This window comes from Oryza glaberrima, chromosome 7, assembly GCF_000147395.1.
Source record: "Oryza glaberrima chromosome 7, OglaRS2, whole genome shotgun sequence".
In the NCBI taxonomy this organism is placed as follows: domain Eukaryota; kingdom Viridiplantae; phylum Streptophyta; class Magnoliopsida; order Poales; family Poaceae; genus Oryza; species Oryza glaberrima.
The window spans coordinates 22,735,189-22,756,720 of NC_068332.1; the positions used below are offsets into that span (position 1 = coordinate 22,735,189).

At 41.6% G+C, this 21,532-nt stretch overlaps 2 protein-coding genes across 2 annotated transcripts; both read right to left on the reverse strand.

The window, feature by feature from the left end:
• Positions 1-194: 194 nt before the first annotated feature.
• LOC127780448 (alanine aminotransferase 2-like) lies at positions 195-5,098 on the reverse strand. Its single transcript, XM_052307354.1, has 15 exons — positions 4,782-5,098; positions 4,506-4,556; positions 3,965-4,015; positions 3,787-3,852; positions 3,641-3,702; positions 3,214-3,292; positions 3,036-3,140; positions 2,770-2,880; positions 2,369-2,506; positions 2,099-2,173; positions 1,857-1,977; positions 1,630-1,784; positions 1,481-1,555; positions 1,021-1,224; positions 195-903 (listed from the first exon to the last, which is right to left on the reverse strand). The coding sequence occupies exons 1-15, from the start codon at positions 5,010-5,012 to the stop codon at positions 787-789; spliced, it is 1,641 nt and encodes a 546-aa protein (XP_052163314.1). The 5' UTR covers positions 5,013-5,098; the 3' UTR covers positions 195-786.
• A 6,729-nt stretch (positions 5,099-11,827) lies between these two features.
• On the reverse strand, positions 11,828-13,223 carry LOC127778902 (E3 ubiquitin-protein ligase EL5-like). Its single transcript, XM_052305547.1, has one exon. It carries the CDS (start codon positions 12,899-12,901, stop codon positions 12,095-12,097), a length of 807 nt encoding a protein of 268 aa, XP_052161507.1. The 5' UTR covers positions 12,902-13,223; the 3' UTR covers positions 11,828-12,094.
• Positions 13,224-21,532: the final 8,309 nt, after the last annotated feature.

The following is a 21,532-nucleotide window of genomic DNA, read 5'->3' on the forward strand; positions in this document are numbered from 1 at the left end:
AAAAAAATAAAGAAGCTCTAATTTCATGGCTCCTTTCCGCAGCTCAACGTGCATTTGAAAAGTTTTTTAAAGTTCCATCAATAAAAAGCCTTAATTTTGGACAAACTTTGCCATAAGTGTGTTTTCTTTCCAAAGAAAGCTGGGTTGTGAGTGAGTGTATGACTAGCTGAGAGTATGATAAGTTGTGATAACAGTTGTTCTCAATTGCAAGTTGAAAACTTGCTGCAACCTCTGTATTTTGTTTGGCATAGAATGTAGGCATATATACTGTACTAGACTGACATTCCTGCTGATCAAACTTCTCTTTTATCAGTCGTTGATTCAGTTTCAGAACATAGGGGGGTATCTGGCAGTAGGTGCAGTGTGTCTTTACATGTAGTATCGTCAAAGGAGCAGAAGAAAACTGAACATCTGGACAGTAAGATTCCCCCCCGTAGCATTAGCCAAAATTTCAGGGATGTGCTGGCTGGGGGCATTTCACTAGGCCTCAAAGTTCGAGTAATTTGTTACATCTCTCAGACAGTCAATCCTAAGACACTTCTCACATGGCAAACAGAATCAAAGGTTTTTAACTTCTTTTTGCAAGTAAGCAATTCTCCAGGATTTTGCAGGTTTTCATTCGACCTAACGAGCTGAGGAGGAGTTACACTGACCAATCCAGGGTGGTGCGAATGGATGGTCTTATTATTTTGATTTGAAGTTGATGGCATTGCCTTTGACAGAAGGCAGAAAAGCCAAGTTTTAGAAGTACATCCAATGCCAGAAATTTTTCAGTTTACGAGATTCTTAATCCCGGAATTCATCCATGAACTTCTCGTGGAACTCCTTGAACTTGGATATGATCGCTGGTATTTTGTCCTCCTGTGGCAAAATTGTGCATCTAAAATGCCACGTTCCAGGAACCTGAATTCACATCACAAGATAAGTCAACAGAATAATATCAGTAAGAACTCAACAGTGTTTTGAACCAACAAGAGCCTAATTGTTTTCGGAAATGCCATGCATTTGAGATAAACCTACCTGCCCAAATCCAGAACCAGGAACAACAACAATTCCAGTAGCTTCAAGAAGGCGGCGGGCATAATACGCATCTGGGGCAGTACCAGCTGCTTGGGCAGCTCCAATTGCCTTCTGGGGCAAATAGATGCGAGGGAAGAGATACATCGCACCCTCGGCCTTGTTGCATGTTATGCCTTCTAAGCTGTTGAAGGCTTCTTCCAAAGCCTGTGTAAAATGGAGAGGACCAAACAATGAGAAGGGGCTTGATACTTCAAACAGTAGCTTAGATTAGAAGAAAGTTATTTCCACAAGCTATGTTTGTGTATCTGAGTGTTACTTTATTAGCACTAAACGCCAGTAACAGTATTCTGGATTTTTTTTCCATGTTTTGGCATAATACACAGGTGAAGCAGCAGCAGTTCTAAATTCACAGTTCCAGCAGTGAATATTGTTTACCACCATTACAACAAGTGAGACAAACCTTTGCACGTCGAGCCAGAGAGGAGAGGATCCCGTCTTTCTCTACCATGAAGGATTCATAGGATTCATCCCCAGCCTGTGGAAGAAGCAACCTTGTAAATTACTGCCATAATTTAACTTAATAATTGCTTTGCGAACAAGCTATCAGACCTTCGGTGGGTTCATTATGAGGCTAGCGAGTATTTGGCCAGACACGTTGGAACACAGGTTTACTGATGCCACCTTGTAAATTTGTTCCCTTACATCAGCGCTAAATCCAGTTACTTCCATATAGCCTCCTCGTTTTCCACATTCTCCGTAGTAACCTAATTGTATAAACAGTAAGATTTACCATATGCTTGGAGATGCAAATACAAATAACTGAAGAATATAATTACCTTTCGAAACTGATTGGAATGATACTAAAGGAAGATCATCATCTGTGTATCCCATTGATCGTGCGATCTTTTTGAAAGAATGGAATTTCTTGTCTTCTACATATATGTTTTCTTGGTACACCTTTCAAGGAATGAATCAACAAGTGAGCTTACAAGACCTACCCAACTCACAGGAAGTGTTCAAATAGCTCATCAAAACTCAAATATTTCAAGCCCTCGCATACAAAAAGTGCTGAACTCACCTCATCTGCAAGAAGAACAAGTCCTTCATTTTTGCAGAATTCGACAATTTTCTTTTGATTTTCCTCAGCAAGAACCTGATGAAAGTAGAAACGGGATAAGTAACCACTCCAAGACCATGATTCTTGATGGTAAAAAGGAAGTGAAGGTTTCTTCTAAAGTATCTATTCACCATGTTCCAATAGACAGAATTGATATCTTATGAAGTAGATTTTTTTATGCAAGGTATTGGCCTTCTGTAAATGTATGATAAGTTAATAAATCATAACCACCTGCCCAGTTGGGTTCCCTGGATTTATAACAACAAGTGCTCTAACAGTGATACCCTTAGACTGAGCCTCCTCCAATTGTTTCTTAAGCTCATCAACCTCCAGTCCCCAACCTGTCTCTTCATCAAGGAAATAAGGAACCTGAAATTGGATATGTTCTGCATATTAAGTCATCAGACATGGGCATGCATCGCTGCAAGTTTGAAGGATTCCTAATAATATAATGCCAAAACCACATTATGTACAAAGCAAAACCAATGGGTGATTATCACTTCATTGTAAATTTAAATTGAGTTGAACCCAAAATTCGACAAAGGATATAATTCAAAGCATTGCCTGGATTTGTTGCTCTAAACAAGAAAAACATAATTGTATAGCGTTATAAGCATTGTCATAGTACATACAAGAGAACCACCATGGAGAGCAATTGACGCGGAGTAGAGCGGGTATTGCGGAATAGGGCAGAGAATGCCATCATTCTCAGATCTTATCAATAATTGCATCATCATGTGCACCTAGGTGAAAAAGAAATTACACTGGTTCAGTGAAGGCACATTATGTAGAGATGGGAAATTAAGGGTAACTGGCAAAAAGAGTATCCTAATTGATCATAAATTATTAATTAATGGTAATCAGTTAATGTTGATTATAGATTATCTTTTCAACATACTGCTGGGCTTGCTCCATCTGTTAGGAATATGTTATCTCCACTAGCATGAAAACCATCACGGGCAGCAATTCCAGCAGCAATTTCATCACGCAAACCCTTTATACCCTGAAATAGAGGACCACATGAATGACGAAGCTCATGAAACTATGACAGATTTCATCAAACAGTAAATGAGTACCTGACTATGGCTATAGGCTCCTGTTGCTCTTCCTGGGATCTTGTCTAGAATTTGCCATGATCTTTCTATAGCATCTGAACTGTATGCAAACATAAATCAGTATACTAAAATTTGAAAAAAAAATTGAGTAGAGTAGCCAGCATACTACTTATTCGCCAATGCTCCACAGGTTGTTTATTAGAATTAGATAGGCGCATAAGTTATTAGCATGCAACAATTGTCAAACAATTTACAGTAATTACTTTCCATTGATTAAAAAATACAAAACGATCAAGTTAATGCAGGCACAACAGATCATAAGAATCTTAATAGCTACCCTAACAGACTACAGATTGAGTTCTCATTTCTCACCCCTCAATGTATGCATTACAATAAAGTTTGACACTAATACGCTTGTAGTCATCTAAGATTAAACAGTTTGATATACCTGTACAGAGCATGAGTTTCACTTTTATCCAGCAGAGCTGGATGATCACATAACGACAAGACCTGGAAAAAGCAACACGGGCTAGTAAGAAGCCTTGGAACTTGCAGTCATTCAGCCAAATTAGAAACCAAGGAATATAAACTCACCTCTCTGAAAAATGTAACTGGCTGCTGGCCAAGAGATTGGGGATTTCCAATGTTGCAATAAAGTATCTGACATTAAATATATGGGTGCAGGTAAATATATTGATATTTGATAATTGATTATTAGATTTTATTTATTTATTTTACCATAGAGAATACTTCATGTGATCAAAATACAAACCTCGTCAAAAGGAAGTGAGTCTGGGTTTTTCTGTAATTCTTGTTGTAAATTCTGCAGAATAAAATGTAGGTCATAATCCAAGTTCCTAAGGAAGTCCTAAAACTAAAGAGATAGACAATAAGAACTACTAATAACAGATTTTGCACTTTGCAGATTTCAGTAAAGTAATAGAACACTAGCGAAAGAACCGATCACTGTAGGAGTACAGTTTGACTGCTACAATCAGGACAAATGATATGATGAAAAATATTCAGGACAATAAACTATATCAGACAAACTGAATGTTCAAGATCATATTGGACTAGCCACAGTCCATCCCATTGAAACATTAGAGCATTAGTAATCACATAGCATCAGCCACCACATTGGATAATTAGATCCCTATTTCTCCCATCATGAACCAAGAAAGAATGGTGTCGACCAATCGGCAATATGACTTCTGCAAAGAAGCTCTCAGCTATGCCACTAAAACCCCTACCGAATCTCTGCATTTCCTGCTTATGCAATATGAGTTGATGTACATGAGACAGATTCCACGCACCTGAGCATGTGTAACAATCTCTCCACGGACAGCATATTCACACTTCAACACCTGAAGCAACAGAACAAACCAGATTAGATAGGACGATGCATTGTGAACCTTCAAGCACAAGTTCCAGCTATCTAGCATCCCATTGCTGCTGAGAAGTACACATCTCACTTTTACCATCCTTCAGCAAATCGCAAGCTGAAAACACGCTTACACGACAAGCCAAACAAGCTGAAGGAACCGAATCGAAGAAGGGGGAGGGGAGGGGTGGGGGGGATGGATCGTCACCTTGGGGTTGATGGTGTCGAGTGACACCGGCGCCGCGCCGGCAGCCGCGGTCGACATGGCCCTCACCATGGCGGAAGCCATGGCCAGCGCCGCCGCCGCCGCCGCCGGCGGGGATGGCGCCGAGGGGGCAGCCCCGGCAGACGGCGCGGCTGATCTGGTGGCGGCCGCGCGCATCGAAGCGGCGGAGGAGGTCACCGCGCGCCGCGCCCGGTCGGCGACGAAGCGGCGCATGGTGGGAAACGCGGCGGCGGCGGCGGCGGCGAGGGGGAGAGATCGCGACCGGGGGGAGCACGAGGCGGAGGCGTGATTTGCTGTTTTTTTTTTTGGATTATTATTTATCTAAGCGGGTTTTGCGTCCCCTGCAAGAAAGAAAAAAAAAAGACACGAACACGAAATTACTTGACCAAAAAGACAAGGCGGTTAAATTTGTTCTTATGTCGTTTTAGTTTACATTTTATTTGTAGTAATTTGAAATTTGATTTGAATTCAAATTCAAACTTCGCAGCAGCAAAAAGATAGTACGTGAATTTCGATAACGCATATGAAACCGTGCCTTTTCCCTTTGCATATATGCGCACTTTACGCCTCACCGTACAGTGACCTATAACTATAAGGCTATAAGAATCGGGGTTGTTTGGTTCATGACCACATGTTGCCACACTTTGCCACACCTCAAGTTAGGCAGCTTTGACTAAGTTAGCCAGGCGTTTGGTTCATTGCTACACTTATGGCAAGATTTTTTTTATAGCACTTTGGTCTCACATGTCATTGTCTCAGAGAAGTGTGGTAATGTTATAGATTGCTAGCCAAAGTGTGGTGCCAAATTTGTTCGTCTAACTTTAGGCAAGCTTGGAAAAAAAACTATGGCAACCCTAGACAATGTAAGTATATGAACCAAACAGCCCCGAAATTTCTTAATTCGACTTCACTATTAGTCACCACATGGTCCACATACCATTAAGAAATTTTGGCTTAGCCCAAATCCTTCCTAGTAGTGGCCTATATTTTTTAAAAAAAAAGAAAAACGATTCGGTTTGGCAAACAACACTACAACAGGTAAAATCTCAACTAAAACCTGAAAAAAGAGACTTTTTCAATATCTACAGTCTGTCAATAAAAATTACTCTTTATTTTGGTTTTTCATGCACTTTGTTTTCTTCCGTTTCGACCAGGCCGGACTCCATCGTCCCCATGGCTTGCGGCCCATATGATGGCCATGATGGGCTGTCGGCCCATCCTAAGTCACATGCTCCCTAGCAAAAAGTACTTACTGGCTGCCCGCCGGCGACGGCTTCCTCCACCGTCCCACGGTGTACGGCCAGTCGGCCACTAATTAAACATCGTTCACATGGTATTACGACCTGTGGCACAAAATCATATGTTTTCTGATCTAAATGTTTCACAAAACCTCACCTTTATTGAAATCTTGATTAACTTCATCGTATCTTAAACATTTTTTTAAAGTAATGAAGATTTAAACTATTCCAAGTCAAGAACTTAATAATTACAAATTTCATATAAACTCTATGGTTTAGAATTTTAAGTAAATTCACGCTCAAATGTATAAGAGCGGGAGTTTGTGAAACTTTAGAATCATAATAATATATAGTGTTAAGTGTTGCATGTCATAATACATGCGTTTTCTCCAACTTTGAATATAAAATATGAGGTTTTCTAAAATTTACTTAAACTTAAATGTAAAATTATACTCCCTCCGTCTCAGAATATAGCAACTTAGTACTGGATTAGACGCATCTAAGTACTATGAATCTAGACATGTCCCCCATCCAAATTCATAGTATTAGATGTGTTCTATCCCATCCGGTTTTAGGTTGCTATGTTCTGGGAGGGGACGGAGAGAGTACACATCATCGATTGCCTCTCGCGGCCTCGCCCGCACGGAAGAGGCGCGGCCCGCTGGCTACCTCCGCAAAGGGTACACGTAACGACCACCGCACGCGTCGTTGCTAATCGGTGCGCCACGAGACGAGACGAGACGCGACGCGCGTCGTGGCTTGCCGGCGCCCGGCGCTCGTCTCGTCCGTACCGTCGCGCCTCCCTGTCCTCCTCCCGGCGGCGGGCGTGTGCACGTGGACTTAGCCGCCGCCCGTACTTTAGCCCAAAAAAGAAGAAGAAAGAACACGCCGTGATTCCCAGGCTGACCAAGCACCAGCTAGGCTCACTTTATAAAATTCATTCAACGCAGCAGCCGTCAGCAATCCCCATCTTTCGAGTTCGTGTCATCGTGTGTGTTTCTTCTGCTACAGCCTACTACAGCTCTCTCTGGAATGAGAGGCACCACTTGACACAACACAAACCCTATGTATGTAGTAGTAGTAGCTTGCATCGTTCAGTTACTGCCAACGACAGCCAATCTCTGCGAGCATTACTACGTCTTCGCTGGATTTGGATAGTGTACTCCACATCATGTTTCTTTTCCTTTTCTTTTCTGGCACCGGTGCACGGCATTCTTCTAGTTGGCGCATCTCGGTGTGTCCATACCAAATTAGCAGGTATTTTTTTTATGTCATCTAGACGAAAAAAAAGCTATATATTATAAAAAATTATTCATTTACATTATCCTTCATACACTACCAACATGATTTATTTTTCTCAAAAGTGTAAAAGGATTACTCGCTAATATATTAGAAGAATACATGTTTTGTTACACAACACAATCGGCTAGACATGCCTATGCCGAGGGAGAGAAAACCACTCTAACGACCAACCGCGAAAAGGAAAAAAAAAAAGAAAGACTACTGCGAAAAGAAAAAAAACTACTTCAATAAAGAAGATAGTACTTAATTGCACATGTCCAATGCCTACTGAAAATTCACAAATTTCGAACATATACAAGAAAATGTCATACGTTCGTAGACAAGCCTTGAATCGAAGTATCGAACCATGCGATGTTCGAATCATAAATTTGGGCTTAGAATAATTTATAGGTTTCATCTCGATCTCTATTTTTTTTGCGGGGTCATCTCGATCTCTATAATCAAACAACTAAACCAAAATAAAATAAAATAAAATGGGAGAGGAGGATACCTTGCTTTTGTCAACTTCTCCAATAAAACAGGACGAAAAAAAATTCCAAATCGCTTGAATTTGAAATATAGAAGGTGGAAGAGGAGAAGGGGACGAATCTCTCCTCTCTCTTTTTGAATGCAAAGAGAATCCTATATTCCTATGCATACAAGCTTCCCGTGCACACTAACTAGCAAATGTCACGAAAAAATTTTAAAACAATATGACATGTACTCTTAATAGTATTACACATATCTACAAAATCTTATATTCAAATCCATTATATTTTAGCCGTAACAAAAGACAGTTTTAAGAGTAAAAAACTGTCAGAATTTTGTTTTTTTTGTTACAGCTAAAATATAATGAATTTGAACATGAAATTACATAGATAGGTGTAATACTATTGAAAGTATGGCTTTAATTTTTTTCTAGAATTTTCTATAATATTTGTTAGTTAGTGTGTATGGAGTGTGCACGAGAAGCTTGGGTTCCGTGCGCAGGAGAGAGAGAGTGTGTGTGTGGAATCCCTTGAGTGTTATTGGCTAGAAGCTCGGTAACAATGCCAAGCCTTGGTGTCAGGGTCTTGACGCTAACCCCTTGTTACATCAGTCTCTAGCATGACTCGACTGTCGTCAGTATTGTGATTTAGCATCAGGCCAGGTCTATAGTATCGACAAATTTAACCTCGCTGCCAATTAACTTGGCTCAGAGTTAGGTATTTGTTTTCGTAATACGTTCTGTAGAGGTATATTTGTAAAATAAGTTTGACAAAAGAACTACGGCCGAGTTTAGTTTCAAACTTTTTCGTCAAACTTTCAACTTTTTCATCACATCAAAACTTTCCTACACACACAAACTTTTATATTTTCTTCACATCGTTCCAATTTCAACCAAACTTCTAATTTTGACGTGAACTAAACACACCGTACCACTCTTGCATCGTCAGTTACTGTTAATACCAAGGAGGCAACGACGACAGCTTTGACGTTGGATCGAGCAGTTAGGCAATAATGCTCCAATCTCTGCGAGGATTACGTCCTCGTTGGACAAGAGTACACGAGCAATAATTTTATGAACTTGTTCACGCCATTCTACATTTCTGCTACTAGCTGCTCATCTCGGTGCGAGTCCATACCCAACGGAGCAGGTACTTGATGTCCTCTTGATGCAAAAATAATAGGATTAGCATATGATACTGCTACTAGTAGCACTTATCATGTAAGATGATGTCATGCCAAGCAAAGACTAATCGACCAAACAGGCTTTGTGACTTTGACCCATCATTGGCGTTATTAGCTGCTTTAATTATTGCCTAATATCCCAGAAAACAAAAAAGGCTGCGGTCTTGGGACGGACATCCTCGCTGGAATTCAGCCTTGTGCTGCCCATTTCAGGAATTCAGAGGCGGCTGCTGTACTGCAGCATTTTATCTCCTTGTTTATCTGCACATGCCTGCAACTTTGCCTCATGCTTGATTAATTTCAGGGTAAACTAAACACAAGGAAATCAATCGAGGACAACCTCTGTCGAAGCTAGCATGTGTACAGGGTATGCGTACCTAAAGATTCACTTGGAAGTTCTGAACGTTTCCAACGAATGCGTACTACAAGAATCTCAAGTACAAGTAACTACTTTTTTTTTTGAAGGGTATTTTTTACCCGGCCTTTATATCCAATCGGATATATGAGCCTATTTGGCACAGCTCTAACTCCTAAATTAGAAACTTAGTCTATCAAATAGGGAACTTAGCCCTCAAATAACCCAGTCTGAAATTCGCTCATATGAAAATTTAAACTCAAAACCTTGGGTGTTGCTCAGATCACTACAACCACTAGGTTACATGCTCTTTCATTACTAGTTCAGCTTTGGTTCCTCATGGTGGCAGTAGTATTATTATTATCTCCATGCAATTTTCCAAGGATTAATTGAAGCCAATTTCTCATGTTTCAAGTATAGTTGCTTTCTGATTTTTTTTTTAATCATATCCTTCTGAAATGTACCGTAGCCGATGTCAGTTTCAAACCCCATATCGCGAGGATCATTCTTTCTGTGTCAGGATGCGACTGAAATTGGAACTGCATAGCATATATGTATGGTCCATATATATGTTTTCAGGAGCATTACTAGCCGCCGAAGAAATATGTTTTCTTTGAAATGGAGGGATTAATAAGAAGCCTGAAAAATTAAAATCCAAACAGCTTCCTATTATTTCACAATCATTATTTCTTCAGGCTTACTTGTGTCCACATTAATAATTGAGATACTTAAGCTCCAGCCTCCAGCGTGTAAGCAAGTCTAACCTTCTGAAAGTGACCAGTTTGGATAAGGATTATCGCAATTCTTAGCCTCTTCGAGATATATTGAACAAACATGTTCAGAATCTCAACTTAATTTTGCCTGTTGCCACATCTTTAGAATCTTCTTTAGTTTAGAGGGCAACCTCTGATTATGAAATATCTAGAAAGCTCTCCCTTTTAATCTTTCTTCAGATTGAACGAAAGCTCTATTGGATAACATGGTTGGTAAAAGAGGTAACATATACCATTTCCATGCAACAACTTAATCTCATATGAATGAGGAAAGAATCTTTTGATTTTGTGAACGCGGAGTAGCTGCAAAAGAGAGAATCAATCGAAAGATGAACAAAGCAAGCAAAAAAGAAATGGGAAAGAACTTTGTGGATGATGTACATGTATTCGAAGAGAAAAAAAAAGTGTGTATTTTTATCACCGATGCTGATGTGTTTGTCCTTGTGGTCTGAATTCTGACGAAGTGCTATGAGCCTATGAACGCGACGCCTCTGATATCTATCCATTGGTACCAGTACAACGCTGCTGATGAACAAACCGAAATTTTCTTCTCACAAAAAAAAAAAATTTCCTGTGGCGTCACACAGCAAATCACTACTACTAGTAATTTGCAAGTGATTAGCTGGACTATCTCCATTCCTCCAGTTCTTTGAAGTCGCTGGCTTTGCTGTTTGCTGCTTGTTTGGCCAACTGCTTTGCAAAACCATGCTTGCTGCTAACTCAACTATCTTACCTCCCAGGTCAACTAATTTCTTTTCAATTCGAAGCAACTGAAAAGCAAAGCAAAGCAAAGCATAAGAAAAGAAACACAATTATTCAGAAAACAAAACCCCCCTGGCTCGATCATACGAGGCTGCACTGGATTTTTCCGGGGTGGTTGTTCAGACTGATTAGTCGCTTCGAACTGAAAAATGCAAAGGAATGTTTAGCGAGTGCATCAGGTGGGACAATGGTGGTTGGTGATGAACTAATGGTACTTTGCACACACATCTTGAGTTGGGGAATAGGATGCACACATGTTGTTCTCAGCTCATGATCCTTTCAAATCTGCAATTTTGGCCTGTACAGTTCAGGTCCCTAGCTTCTTCTGCAGATGCTGCGTTTTTGAGGCAGGGATGTGATGATGCGACAATTTTGACACTGGGGCAACTAGTGGTCAAATGACAGAGAAGAACAAGACAAAATGTTAGGCAAGGTGATTGTACATTTGTACTGGTAGTAGTACTCCTCTACTTACAGTTACAGTTATTACAGGTAGTGTGCAACAGAAGAGACAATAGTAGCAGTAACTGAATAACGGTCGTTGCCCGTTGAATGCGATGGGAGTGACTGAAACAGAAACTACTGATACTCTCATCGTTTAGCCTAAAGCTGAAACGGTTTTTCATTAACTTAAAAAAATAATTTTTGAATATATGTACCGCTCCGCCCCAAAGAAGTCTAGGATTGGATTTTTATTGAAACAAAGAAGAACATGATCTTAGTGATTTAAAAGCTAATGCTGAAATATAAATTACAAAAAAAATCCATAAAATCAATTTTTAAAATTTAAATTTTTGCAGCGGCTTATAAGCCATAGAACAAATGGTAGTGGGAGCCTGAGTTAACTAGCGAGAAATAAAATATATGTGCAGCAGTGCAGGTAAGAACTAAGAACAGCAGAATGTATATCCTCAAAAAAAAAAAAAGAAAAAAAAGAACAGCAGAATGTATCCAAACTGTAACTTTTTTTTGCCTTGTCTCTGGGAAGTCCATGTTCTTTCTATCCACATATATGGGACATGTACATTGGGTATCTATAAGAATCTGTACAGTTTTCTTTTTTTTTACCTCTATAAATTCTGAAAATTACAGACGTGGCGAACAGGAGCAACCGGGACAGTAGCAAAACCTGTGATGACGGCACACAAAAGACGGCACAAAAAAAAGTTGGAAAAAAAAAGAAGAAAAAAGAAATGGAAGCTACGTGACGCAGCGTCAAGAGCTTGGATGCGGCGACTTCGCCGGCGAGCTGGTCTCGCCGCCGGCGGCGAGGCCCATCTCGATGTCCCTGTCCGCGTGCTCGTGCTGGTGCGGCGGTGGGGGCGGCGACGCGCCGCCACACCCGAGAAGCCGCCGCAGTCCCCCCCGCACCCTCGCCGCGTCCACTGCCGGCGCCGGCGGCGACGGTGGCGTCGCAGTCGTGGGTGGCGAGCGGTGCTGCTGCTGCGATTGCGCGCCGCCGGTGCTCACCTCGTCCTGGGAGCCGAAGAAGAGGACGTTGGTGGGGAAGTTGGGGGACTCCGGGTCGGCCTCGGGCGGCGCCACCACCGGCGGCGGCGCGGCGGGCGGCGGCTCGTCGACGGCGGGGCAGCGGCAGAGCGGGCAGGTGGAGTGGGACTTGAGCCACATGTCGACGCACGCGACGTGGAACCCGTGGCCGCACCGCGGCAGCACGCGCGCCGTCTCCCCCGCGGCGAGCTCCGTGATGCACACCGCGCAGTCCACCGCCTCCTCCCCTTTCCCCACCACCCTGCACGGCAGCTTCGCCATGGACGCCTCGTCGAGCCCGCCGTCGTAGCACCACGCGGCGTCCCCTGACCCCGCCGCGCCTCCCCCGCCGCCGCCACCTCCAAGCAAGAACCACAGCCTCGCCGCCACCCCGCCCTCCGCCGGCGGCGCGCCGCCCCTGTACCTCTTGGCGCAGACGAATATGTAGAAGCAGAGCACGAACGCCAGGAACACGGCCGCCACCGCCGCCATCATCGTCGTCGCCGCCGCCACCGTCGTCGCCGTCACCGCCATCAATCAAAATCCCTCCCTCCAAATGCAAAACGTTCTTGCTCCAACCTCTCTCCCTGTTGTTGCAAGCTTCTTGGTTGGCGCGAGCGAGGAAGATACGAGATATAAACTAAATTTTAAGTTGGATTAAGGTAAATGGCACGCGTGGTGGCTACTTATACGGAGGCGAATTGGAGAGGATAAGAGGAGGAGGAGGAGGAGGAGGGGTTTGGAGGAGAAGGTGAGCGAACTGTGGAGGGAAAGCTCGGATGGCGACCGGTTTTGAAAATGTTGACGCGAACGAGACCCATTCCGGCCGCTCGCCGGGTTCGTTGGACCTCGCTCCCACGGCCATCTCCGTCGTCTAATCCCCCCCGGTGATGGGATGACGGAGCCAGAGACCCTTCACGCGTAGGGCTGAATTAACAGGAGTTCAAATATTTTCACAAGTTAAATAGTACTCTCTCCGTTTCACAATATAAGACTTTCTAGCATTACCCACATACATAAAGGAATATGAGCAATGCTAGAAAGTCTTACATCGTGAAACGGAGTAAGTATTATTTTCAAATTTATAATGAGATTATGGGTATATGGATCAAGGTTCTCTGTAGTCGAAGTCACATGATTTTGTCACTATCTCACTGACATATGGACCCGATGGTCCCTGGACTTACATGTTAGTGATAAAGACACCGTACATTTGGCTGCATAGGATTTTAATCCGTCAGACATGGGGATCAAGTTCTAACTGCCCCCATGCCTATTTCCGTCCCTGTTCTGACATGCCTCCGCGACTATTGCACCAAAGTTATAAATCATAAGCCGCGGGTTAGGTCGGTAACCCGCTTAGACTAGAACAGTCATCGACAAAACAAGTCAGATTAACGATCAACTCTGATACCATAAAAACGTAGAAATCATAAGTTTTCATATTGCTTCATCCTGTTTTGCCTCCTGGGTTTGTGCGGGGACAAAATGCAAGATCAAAGGGAGAGCACATTTGGACGTTCTCAGCTGCCTTTCCAGGAAATGTGGACCGTATGCCGTGAGCGTGTCAAGCATCTCGTCTCTCCTGGACCCCCCAAGCCGATGGATAGCTTGATACTGATTTGATCAAATATCAATCCAATAATGTGTGTGTTTTGCTTCCAATCTGATCGATGGAATTATCTGGTTGCCAAGGCAGGGCAAACCCACGGGCAGCTTAGGTTCAGGTTCAGGTTATCAAAAATTCTGAAAATTCGAGGACCACACATGCAGCTTAGGTTCAGGTTCGGTATAGCGGTTTTTTTGTGCTGTTGTTGTTCAACGGTGTGTGTTCCTCTTTGCTTGCAATACATGTCTCTTTCGAGGCCTTTCGCTTGCAATTTGGATACATGCGTTTTTGGGAGCAAGCATGAGTAGCAGTAGTACTTCCTCCGAGTGTAGCAGTAGGACTTCCTCCGAGTTGATAATACTTATCGTTTTGGACAAGAGCACGATTTTAAAAAAATAACTTTGACTATTATTTTCTATTATAATATGTAAAAAAGATTATATATTTGTTAACATTTTTTTTAAAAAAAATAAAAATATTTTATAATTAAAGATTTTAACGTTTAACAATACTTTCATTTAAAACGACCAATATTATCAGTCCCGAGAAAGTATTAGTAGCTGACCAAGTTGGCCAACGGCCTCGACGTTTCCGGGAAGCGACATGGATGGCTGGATTGCAAGTGAGCGTCGTCCTGCCTGCCTTATCTAACTTGATTGAAAAGTCAAGGAAGGTTGATCTACTAACACTAATCCAAACCGATTTGGATGTACTGATTTGATTACAACATGCCAAGACATCACAGGCTTCTAAATGGTTAGTATTAAGCTTCATTTAAAGCTGAAAGCTGAAAAGAAAGTCCATGTAAGACTAAAAACTTTCAAACTTAGGAAGAATAGGTCAATAGACCTTAAAATATTTTAGGGGCTATACCCTCAGGCAGTCATGAGATGAAGCTAACAACAAATACATATCATATACCGAACAGTACTCCGTCCAACCCAGAATATAATAATTAACTTGAAGTTTGTTTTAAAAATCTTATTCAAAGTTTGAGATACATGGACTTTTTCGTTTAAATGAAGCAGCAGCAGCCAACAGGTAAGTTAGTTGTAACTTCACGTGATCAATCTCAACTTAAAAAAAAAACTAATGTGATGAGTAGCCAGACTAGCCACGCTCACAATAACGGTAGTTACCTACATGTACTCTATCCATCCCATTTCAAGTGTAGTTAGAGTTTTGTGTCAAACGTTTCACCGATCGCCTTATTTAAAAAAATATATAAAACAAATTTAAAAAATAAGTTATGCATAAAGTATTATTCTTGCTTTATCATCAATCTAATAACAATAAAAATAATAATTATAGAAGAATTTTAAATAATATGAACGGACAAACGTTAAACATAAAAGCTCACAAGTACACTTAAAATGGAACGGAGGGAATACTACTACCCTCCGTCCCAAAAAAAAGACAAACCCTGGTTTCCGTGCCCAACGTTTGACCGTCCGTCTTATTTAAAAAAATTGTGAAAAAAATTAAAAAGACAAGTCACGTATAAAATATTAATCATGTTTTATCATCTAACAACAATGAAAATACGAATTACAAAAAAATTTTATATAAGACGGACAGTCAAAGTTGGACATGGAAACTAGGGTTCGTCTTTTTTTTTGTGACGGAGGTAGTACTATCAAGTAGCAGTACCCAGTGGACGGCCTACTACTCTACCAGAACCCTCTCTGGCAGTTAACTGACCACAACAACACACCTGTAGCAATGTACGGCGAAACTGCTGTTCGCTCATCATCCATATCCTGCCTGTGTCCTGTACCGGCGTACCACCACGTAGCCAACCCAGCCCAACCCAATCCACACATCCAGATAACGCAGGTACCAAACCCATGCCAAATTGCCAAGTCGGCCATTCCGTGTGTGCATTTGGTCCCGTCCCGTCCTGTCCTGTCCCGATCCGACCGGTCCAAGCCAAAACGTAGTATGTTCGCTGCACCTAGCCTCCAAAATCAGCAGCACACACGCAGCGGCGCGCGTACGGAGAGGAGCCGCCGGATTCACCGGCGCGCGCGCGGGCGGCGAGCGAGACGGCGACGGCGCGGGGGGGCCCTGGGAAGTTTGTGATGATTTCGTCGCCGATTTGGACCCGGGATATGGGCGAGCCGTCCGGGAGTTGGGTTGGGTTGATGCGGCGAAAGTTGTGGCACGCGCCACGCAGGACATGATGGCATGGAGTCCTCGCTTTTCAAACTATCAGGGTCAGGGTTACCGTATCCCGACAGTAAGTATGGTTATCGCGCGGTAACCATGACAAACCGTATAAAATTTATCGAAACTTTAATTTGTTTTTAAAATTTATTTGATTTTAAGAAGGTTACCGTGATTTTTCTTTTACTGTAACCCACGATAACTGCGTGATTACGTGAGGTTTGGGAAACACCGTGGACCTCGCCTCCTCCGTGGATTGCTGCTGCGTTTGACCGACTGACGCCTTCAAAAAAGGTTCAAAGTGGTGGTGCTTTTTTTTTTTTTTTTTGGTGATTCCGGGCGGTTGGATCTCGTGTTTCTAGACGGCGATAAGAAGATGTCATATGCGACGGCCTTTTGCTTCTTCTTTTTTTTTTTCACTTTGTTGGGAAGTTGGAGCCGGGCTCTGAGTTCATTGGCAGCAACAGGATCATATGATGACCTAGAGGCTGCAGTAGCGCACGTTTTGGAATGTAGGATTTGGACGGAAATAAATGGAGCGCGCACGTGTACACTTCGGTACATTCTGCTTACACACGTACACGTACTAGGTGTCAAGCTAGGGTTGCTCGAGTTTGATTCTTAACTTTGGAAACCTATATATGAAATCGATCGATGCAGGCAACTTGGTTACTGTAATTTAATTTCGATTTCAGTTGCAGTGATAATCTCTTTCAATCTTTGCTTTACCTAAACAGCAAGACGGCCACTGTCTTATTATACTTTTAATTACATTTACATATGCTTTTAATCCAACAGGATTACGTGAGTTGGGCAATGGGTTATGGGTGTCCTCACCCTGCAGCGCTTTTGTGCTGCAGACAAGCCGACAAGGCATCCCTTCTACGGGACCAGATTCAAGCACGAACCAGCGCGTCCGGTCGGCCAGCACAAACATTTTTGTTTTGTAATTTGCACTACTAAATATGCTTTGCCCATTTGATCTGACGTTTTCGCCGAGCAATCACGAAGGAGTCCTACTAAGCTAAGCTAGGCCGGCCACTTGGCGACATGCATGTGTTGCACTTGCATACCAGCGAGCTAGTACGGGTTCTTCTTCTCTACCGGCTGATTGGGGGAAAAGAGGGAAGGAAATATAGGATGATGATGTTGTCTGGTAGGCACGTGGATTAGAGCAAATTTAATAGTATAGCTAACTACTGGCTTCAAATTATATATAGTTTAATTCATACAATAGTTATCTATACATATATACTACACAATTAGTATATGGTCTCACATATTATACACACATGTATCTTGGAGTTCATGCCGCAGCTGGCTACACATCTGTAGCCCGCTGCTCTCTTATATCCTATTTTATATCCTTAAAATATGATTATAGCTGGCTTGTAGTCTGCTATTGTACCTACAGTTAAGGGGGTGATTAAAGTTGATGATCTTTTCATCATGAAGGATGGAGGGTAGGAGCATGATTCTCCATTGACAAACGAGACTAAACTACTAAAATCATGATGATGCCATGGTTTCTCAAGCAAAATGCGAGTAAAATCGGCTGCCTTCTTTGGAAGCGTGTGTGGTGTGTTAGTGGAGAGTGACAAATAACTCTATGACGACAACCCATCAAATTGTCAATCAAATTCAGTATAAGTTTGGTTGTTGCAGCTTGGCCGGCACAAAGCACGTTGTAAGATTGTTGCCATGAGATGGAAGGTGGACTGACGTGTAAACATATTTACAGTCAGAAATGTATAGTTTTTCATTTTACTTCAGCTTTTGTTGTGTACTTAAACTCCTTCTATTAATATAACGCCAAGCAACCTATTTGGCCGTTCGAAAAAATAAATGACTCTATCCATCAATGTTTAAATTATGGTGCCAATAAATATTATTCTCTTTGTTCTAGATAAAACAAACTAGTATGTGATTAGACTCATTGTAGTCCTACGAATCTAAGCATACAGATTTGTAATACTAAGATGTATCTAAGTTGCTTTATTTTAAGACGGAATAGATTTGCAGTACTATGATATATGTCTAATTATGTCCTAGGTTCTTTATTATGGGCTGGAGGCAGTACGCCGTATACAGGGCTAGATAACGAGCCAGCTCAGCTCGTTTGAGCTCGTTGTCTTAACGAGCCAGCTTAGCTCGGCTCGGCTCGCGAGATGGCTCGTTAAGCTTGTTAGGCTCGTTAACGAGTTAACTATATCTTATTAATATTGTATTAATAATTTTAAATTTAACATTTTATTTTGTATTAACATAATAATAAACACTAACTAATATAGTACTCACTAAATATAAATAGTTTCGATGTAATTAAAAGACTAAGCACTAGTTAACAAACACTAAGTTCATGAAGATATAGTGATACTCGCGAGCTAGCTCGATAAGCTCACGAGCTAAAAGGCTAGCTCGACTCGACTCATTAAGACTACGAGTTCGATCGATACGAGCCGAGCTTGCTACGAGCCGATCCGAGCCACGAGTTTTGAGGTTTTTTGTCCACCCCGTATATGCGCTGAATGAGGGTGGGGGCTTTCAATATACACGAAGAAATAGAGTTATGCAGTCGATTTTCAGATTTCAGTAGTTGCACCGGTCAGTCTTTGCTTCAAACCACCCCAAAGCAGGCAAACACTGAGCGAAACTGGGGCCTTCATTCCAACAACCCCACTTGCACCGTTTCTTATTATTGATAAACTTGTTATTTTTGCAGTGTCTCTCTCCAGTCTCTACTGTTCCATTTCACGGCCTGGCCCGGTATGTTTTTGCCGCCAAGGGAGTTGGGCTGTACAAGGTGGGTTTAGGCACTTATAGGCCCATGAAAATGGAGTTGGACCTAGGAGAGTATCAGGCGTCGCTCTCTCTGCATGACTCGTTCTGCTCGACAAGCTCTTGAAACATTAGCACATGGCATGGGCATGCAATGCAAATAAGCAAGCAAAGGGAGAAATGGAGTTCAGAGATTTGTGGCAAACTTCAGCAGTACATGACCTTTGACGTTGGTGGCAAACTTCAGAATTTTAGAGATTTGTGTAAGACTATTGTAATGTCAATCATTGAATTCTTACTGAAGGAAGAATTGGACGGCTTGCCATGTTGGGGGAGCATAATTGCAGCGTTGATTAGTAGTAGTAGATTCCAACAGAGCATACTCCCTTCCGCCCAAAAAAAAAAAAAAAGACAAACCTTAGGTTTTCGTGTCCAACGTTTAATTGTCCGTCTTATATGAAATTTTTTTATAATTAGTATTTTCATTGTTGTTAGATGATAAAATATGATTAATACTTTATGCGTGACTTGTCTTTTAATTTTTTTCATAATTTTTTTAAATAAGACGGACGGTCAAACATTGGACACGGAAATCCAGGGTTTATTTTTTTTTTTTGGGATGGAGGGAGTACAGTAGAAAACAGTACCAAAAAGGAGGTGACCTGAATCTCTGAACCTGACATACATGCAAGCAGATGCAGCAGTGAAAGCTTTAAACTTGGAGCTTGAAAGCAGTGGACCTTGGCATGTTTGGTCCTTTGACCTTTTGACCCCCCTGGTCTGGGGTTGGCTAACCAAATTAACTGTTCTTGCCTGCTTCTGTTATTGATAATGAATGCCATGATCAGTTTTTTTTTTTTTTTTTGAAACTAGGATCAGATCATCAGAGTTCATAGGATCAGACTTCTTTCCCTTTCTTTCCTTGTTCATGTTGTCACCAGACACCAGGGTCCAGTAGGTAATCTAACTTCGTTATTGGCACCATCACATCTAATCTAGGAGTAGTTAGCTACCCACAACTAACTGAATTTCACATCCTTCAAACGCCTGAAATTCTCCAAACAGTCACTGTTCATGTTCGTCAGGATTGTTCAGTAGGTAGTCTAACTTCGTTATTGACCCTCATCACATCTAATTATCTACCCACAACTAACTGAATTGACACCCTACAAACGTCTGAAATTCTCCAAACACTAGCTGTTCATGGGCACAATTAAGTATGCCTTCTTATCCTATCTTAGCTTTGCTAAATACTATAAGAATGAATGGTTAGGTGCAAACAATTTTTTTAAAAGCTGACATTCTATTGGTCATCATCATTCATCATCAGCAGCAGAAGCAGAGTGCACGGATTGTCATCTTCACCCAACGTAGGCTATGTACTGCAACTACTACTTCGATGGTGAGTCTATATTATTGTCATATTTTTTTTTCAATGGAGTGTTCTGAATATCTCTGAATTAACATTTGCAACCAAATCGTGCAGGCGAGGTCAGCAGCAGATTCCAACCATCCGATTAAAGAACATGCTCTTGCTGACGAAAATGGAAGCTAAGCATGCATCACATTTGCAGCAATATCAGGAGAGAAAAAAGCACAACCCTTTTTTTCTTCTTGCAGGGTGGAGCTAGAATTTGATTATTGAATCTAGCTTGTCCATTGTGCAAGGAATTTGATCCTCTGACGTAACTTTTTGTCCGTGACTGGTCACTAACATGTGGTCCTATTGACGGTGAGGCCCACATGCCAGCGACCATGTTCATATGATGTTATGTCAAAGGATCTCTCAATCTATTGTGCAAGGCTACCTGTACTAAGGTCATATTTGTTTCAGCTTAAAATTATTGTAATCTAGATTATAGAACTAGATTACTATAAGCTAAATTATAATAAACCGATATAGAATAAGCTGCTAGTTGTTTGTTTCTCTGGATTATTAGTTGTTTGTTAGCTGTTAGCCACCCAATAATCTAAAAAAGCACCTTTAGAATGGCTTACCAACTTATAGTAATCTGACTTATAGATTCTATCATAATAAGCTATATATTTGTTTCAGCTTACTCCTTATAATTCAGATTATAATAATACTAAGCTGAATCACACAGGGCCTAATTGCACCTATGCCACGGCATTGGCAATATACAAATGGAAGAAGATGAAAGTAACTCATCTGAATTCTGAAGTCGAGAACAGCTCATGAGAGTGACAAAAAAATTTATGGATGAATGCGATGTAAACGGCTAATTGGGTGAGTCTGGCCACCTGTTAGGAAGCACAAAGCTGAGGTCAAATGCCAATTATTGCTCCAAACATATATACTTAAGTAATTACTATATAGAAGGAGAAAATGGGGTAAAAGAAAACAAGAAAAGTGAAATAAAGGATATTCATCCAGTTGTATATGCTCATCATTGCGCACGGCGCCATCATGCCGACTCATTGCCGAGAACAATATCTTTCAGTGTGCAGAAAGCCAAAGATCAGATAGTTCTCTCTTCCATTCCTTTATTTTCCAATTTTTCAAGTGATCGTCGATCAGATTTGCCTGTCTCTGCTAGTGATGGTGCCTCTTGCAGTAATGGACTAATGGCCTTCCCCTACTTGTTCATCAC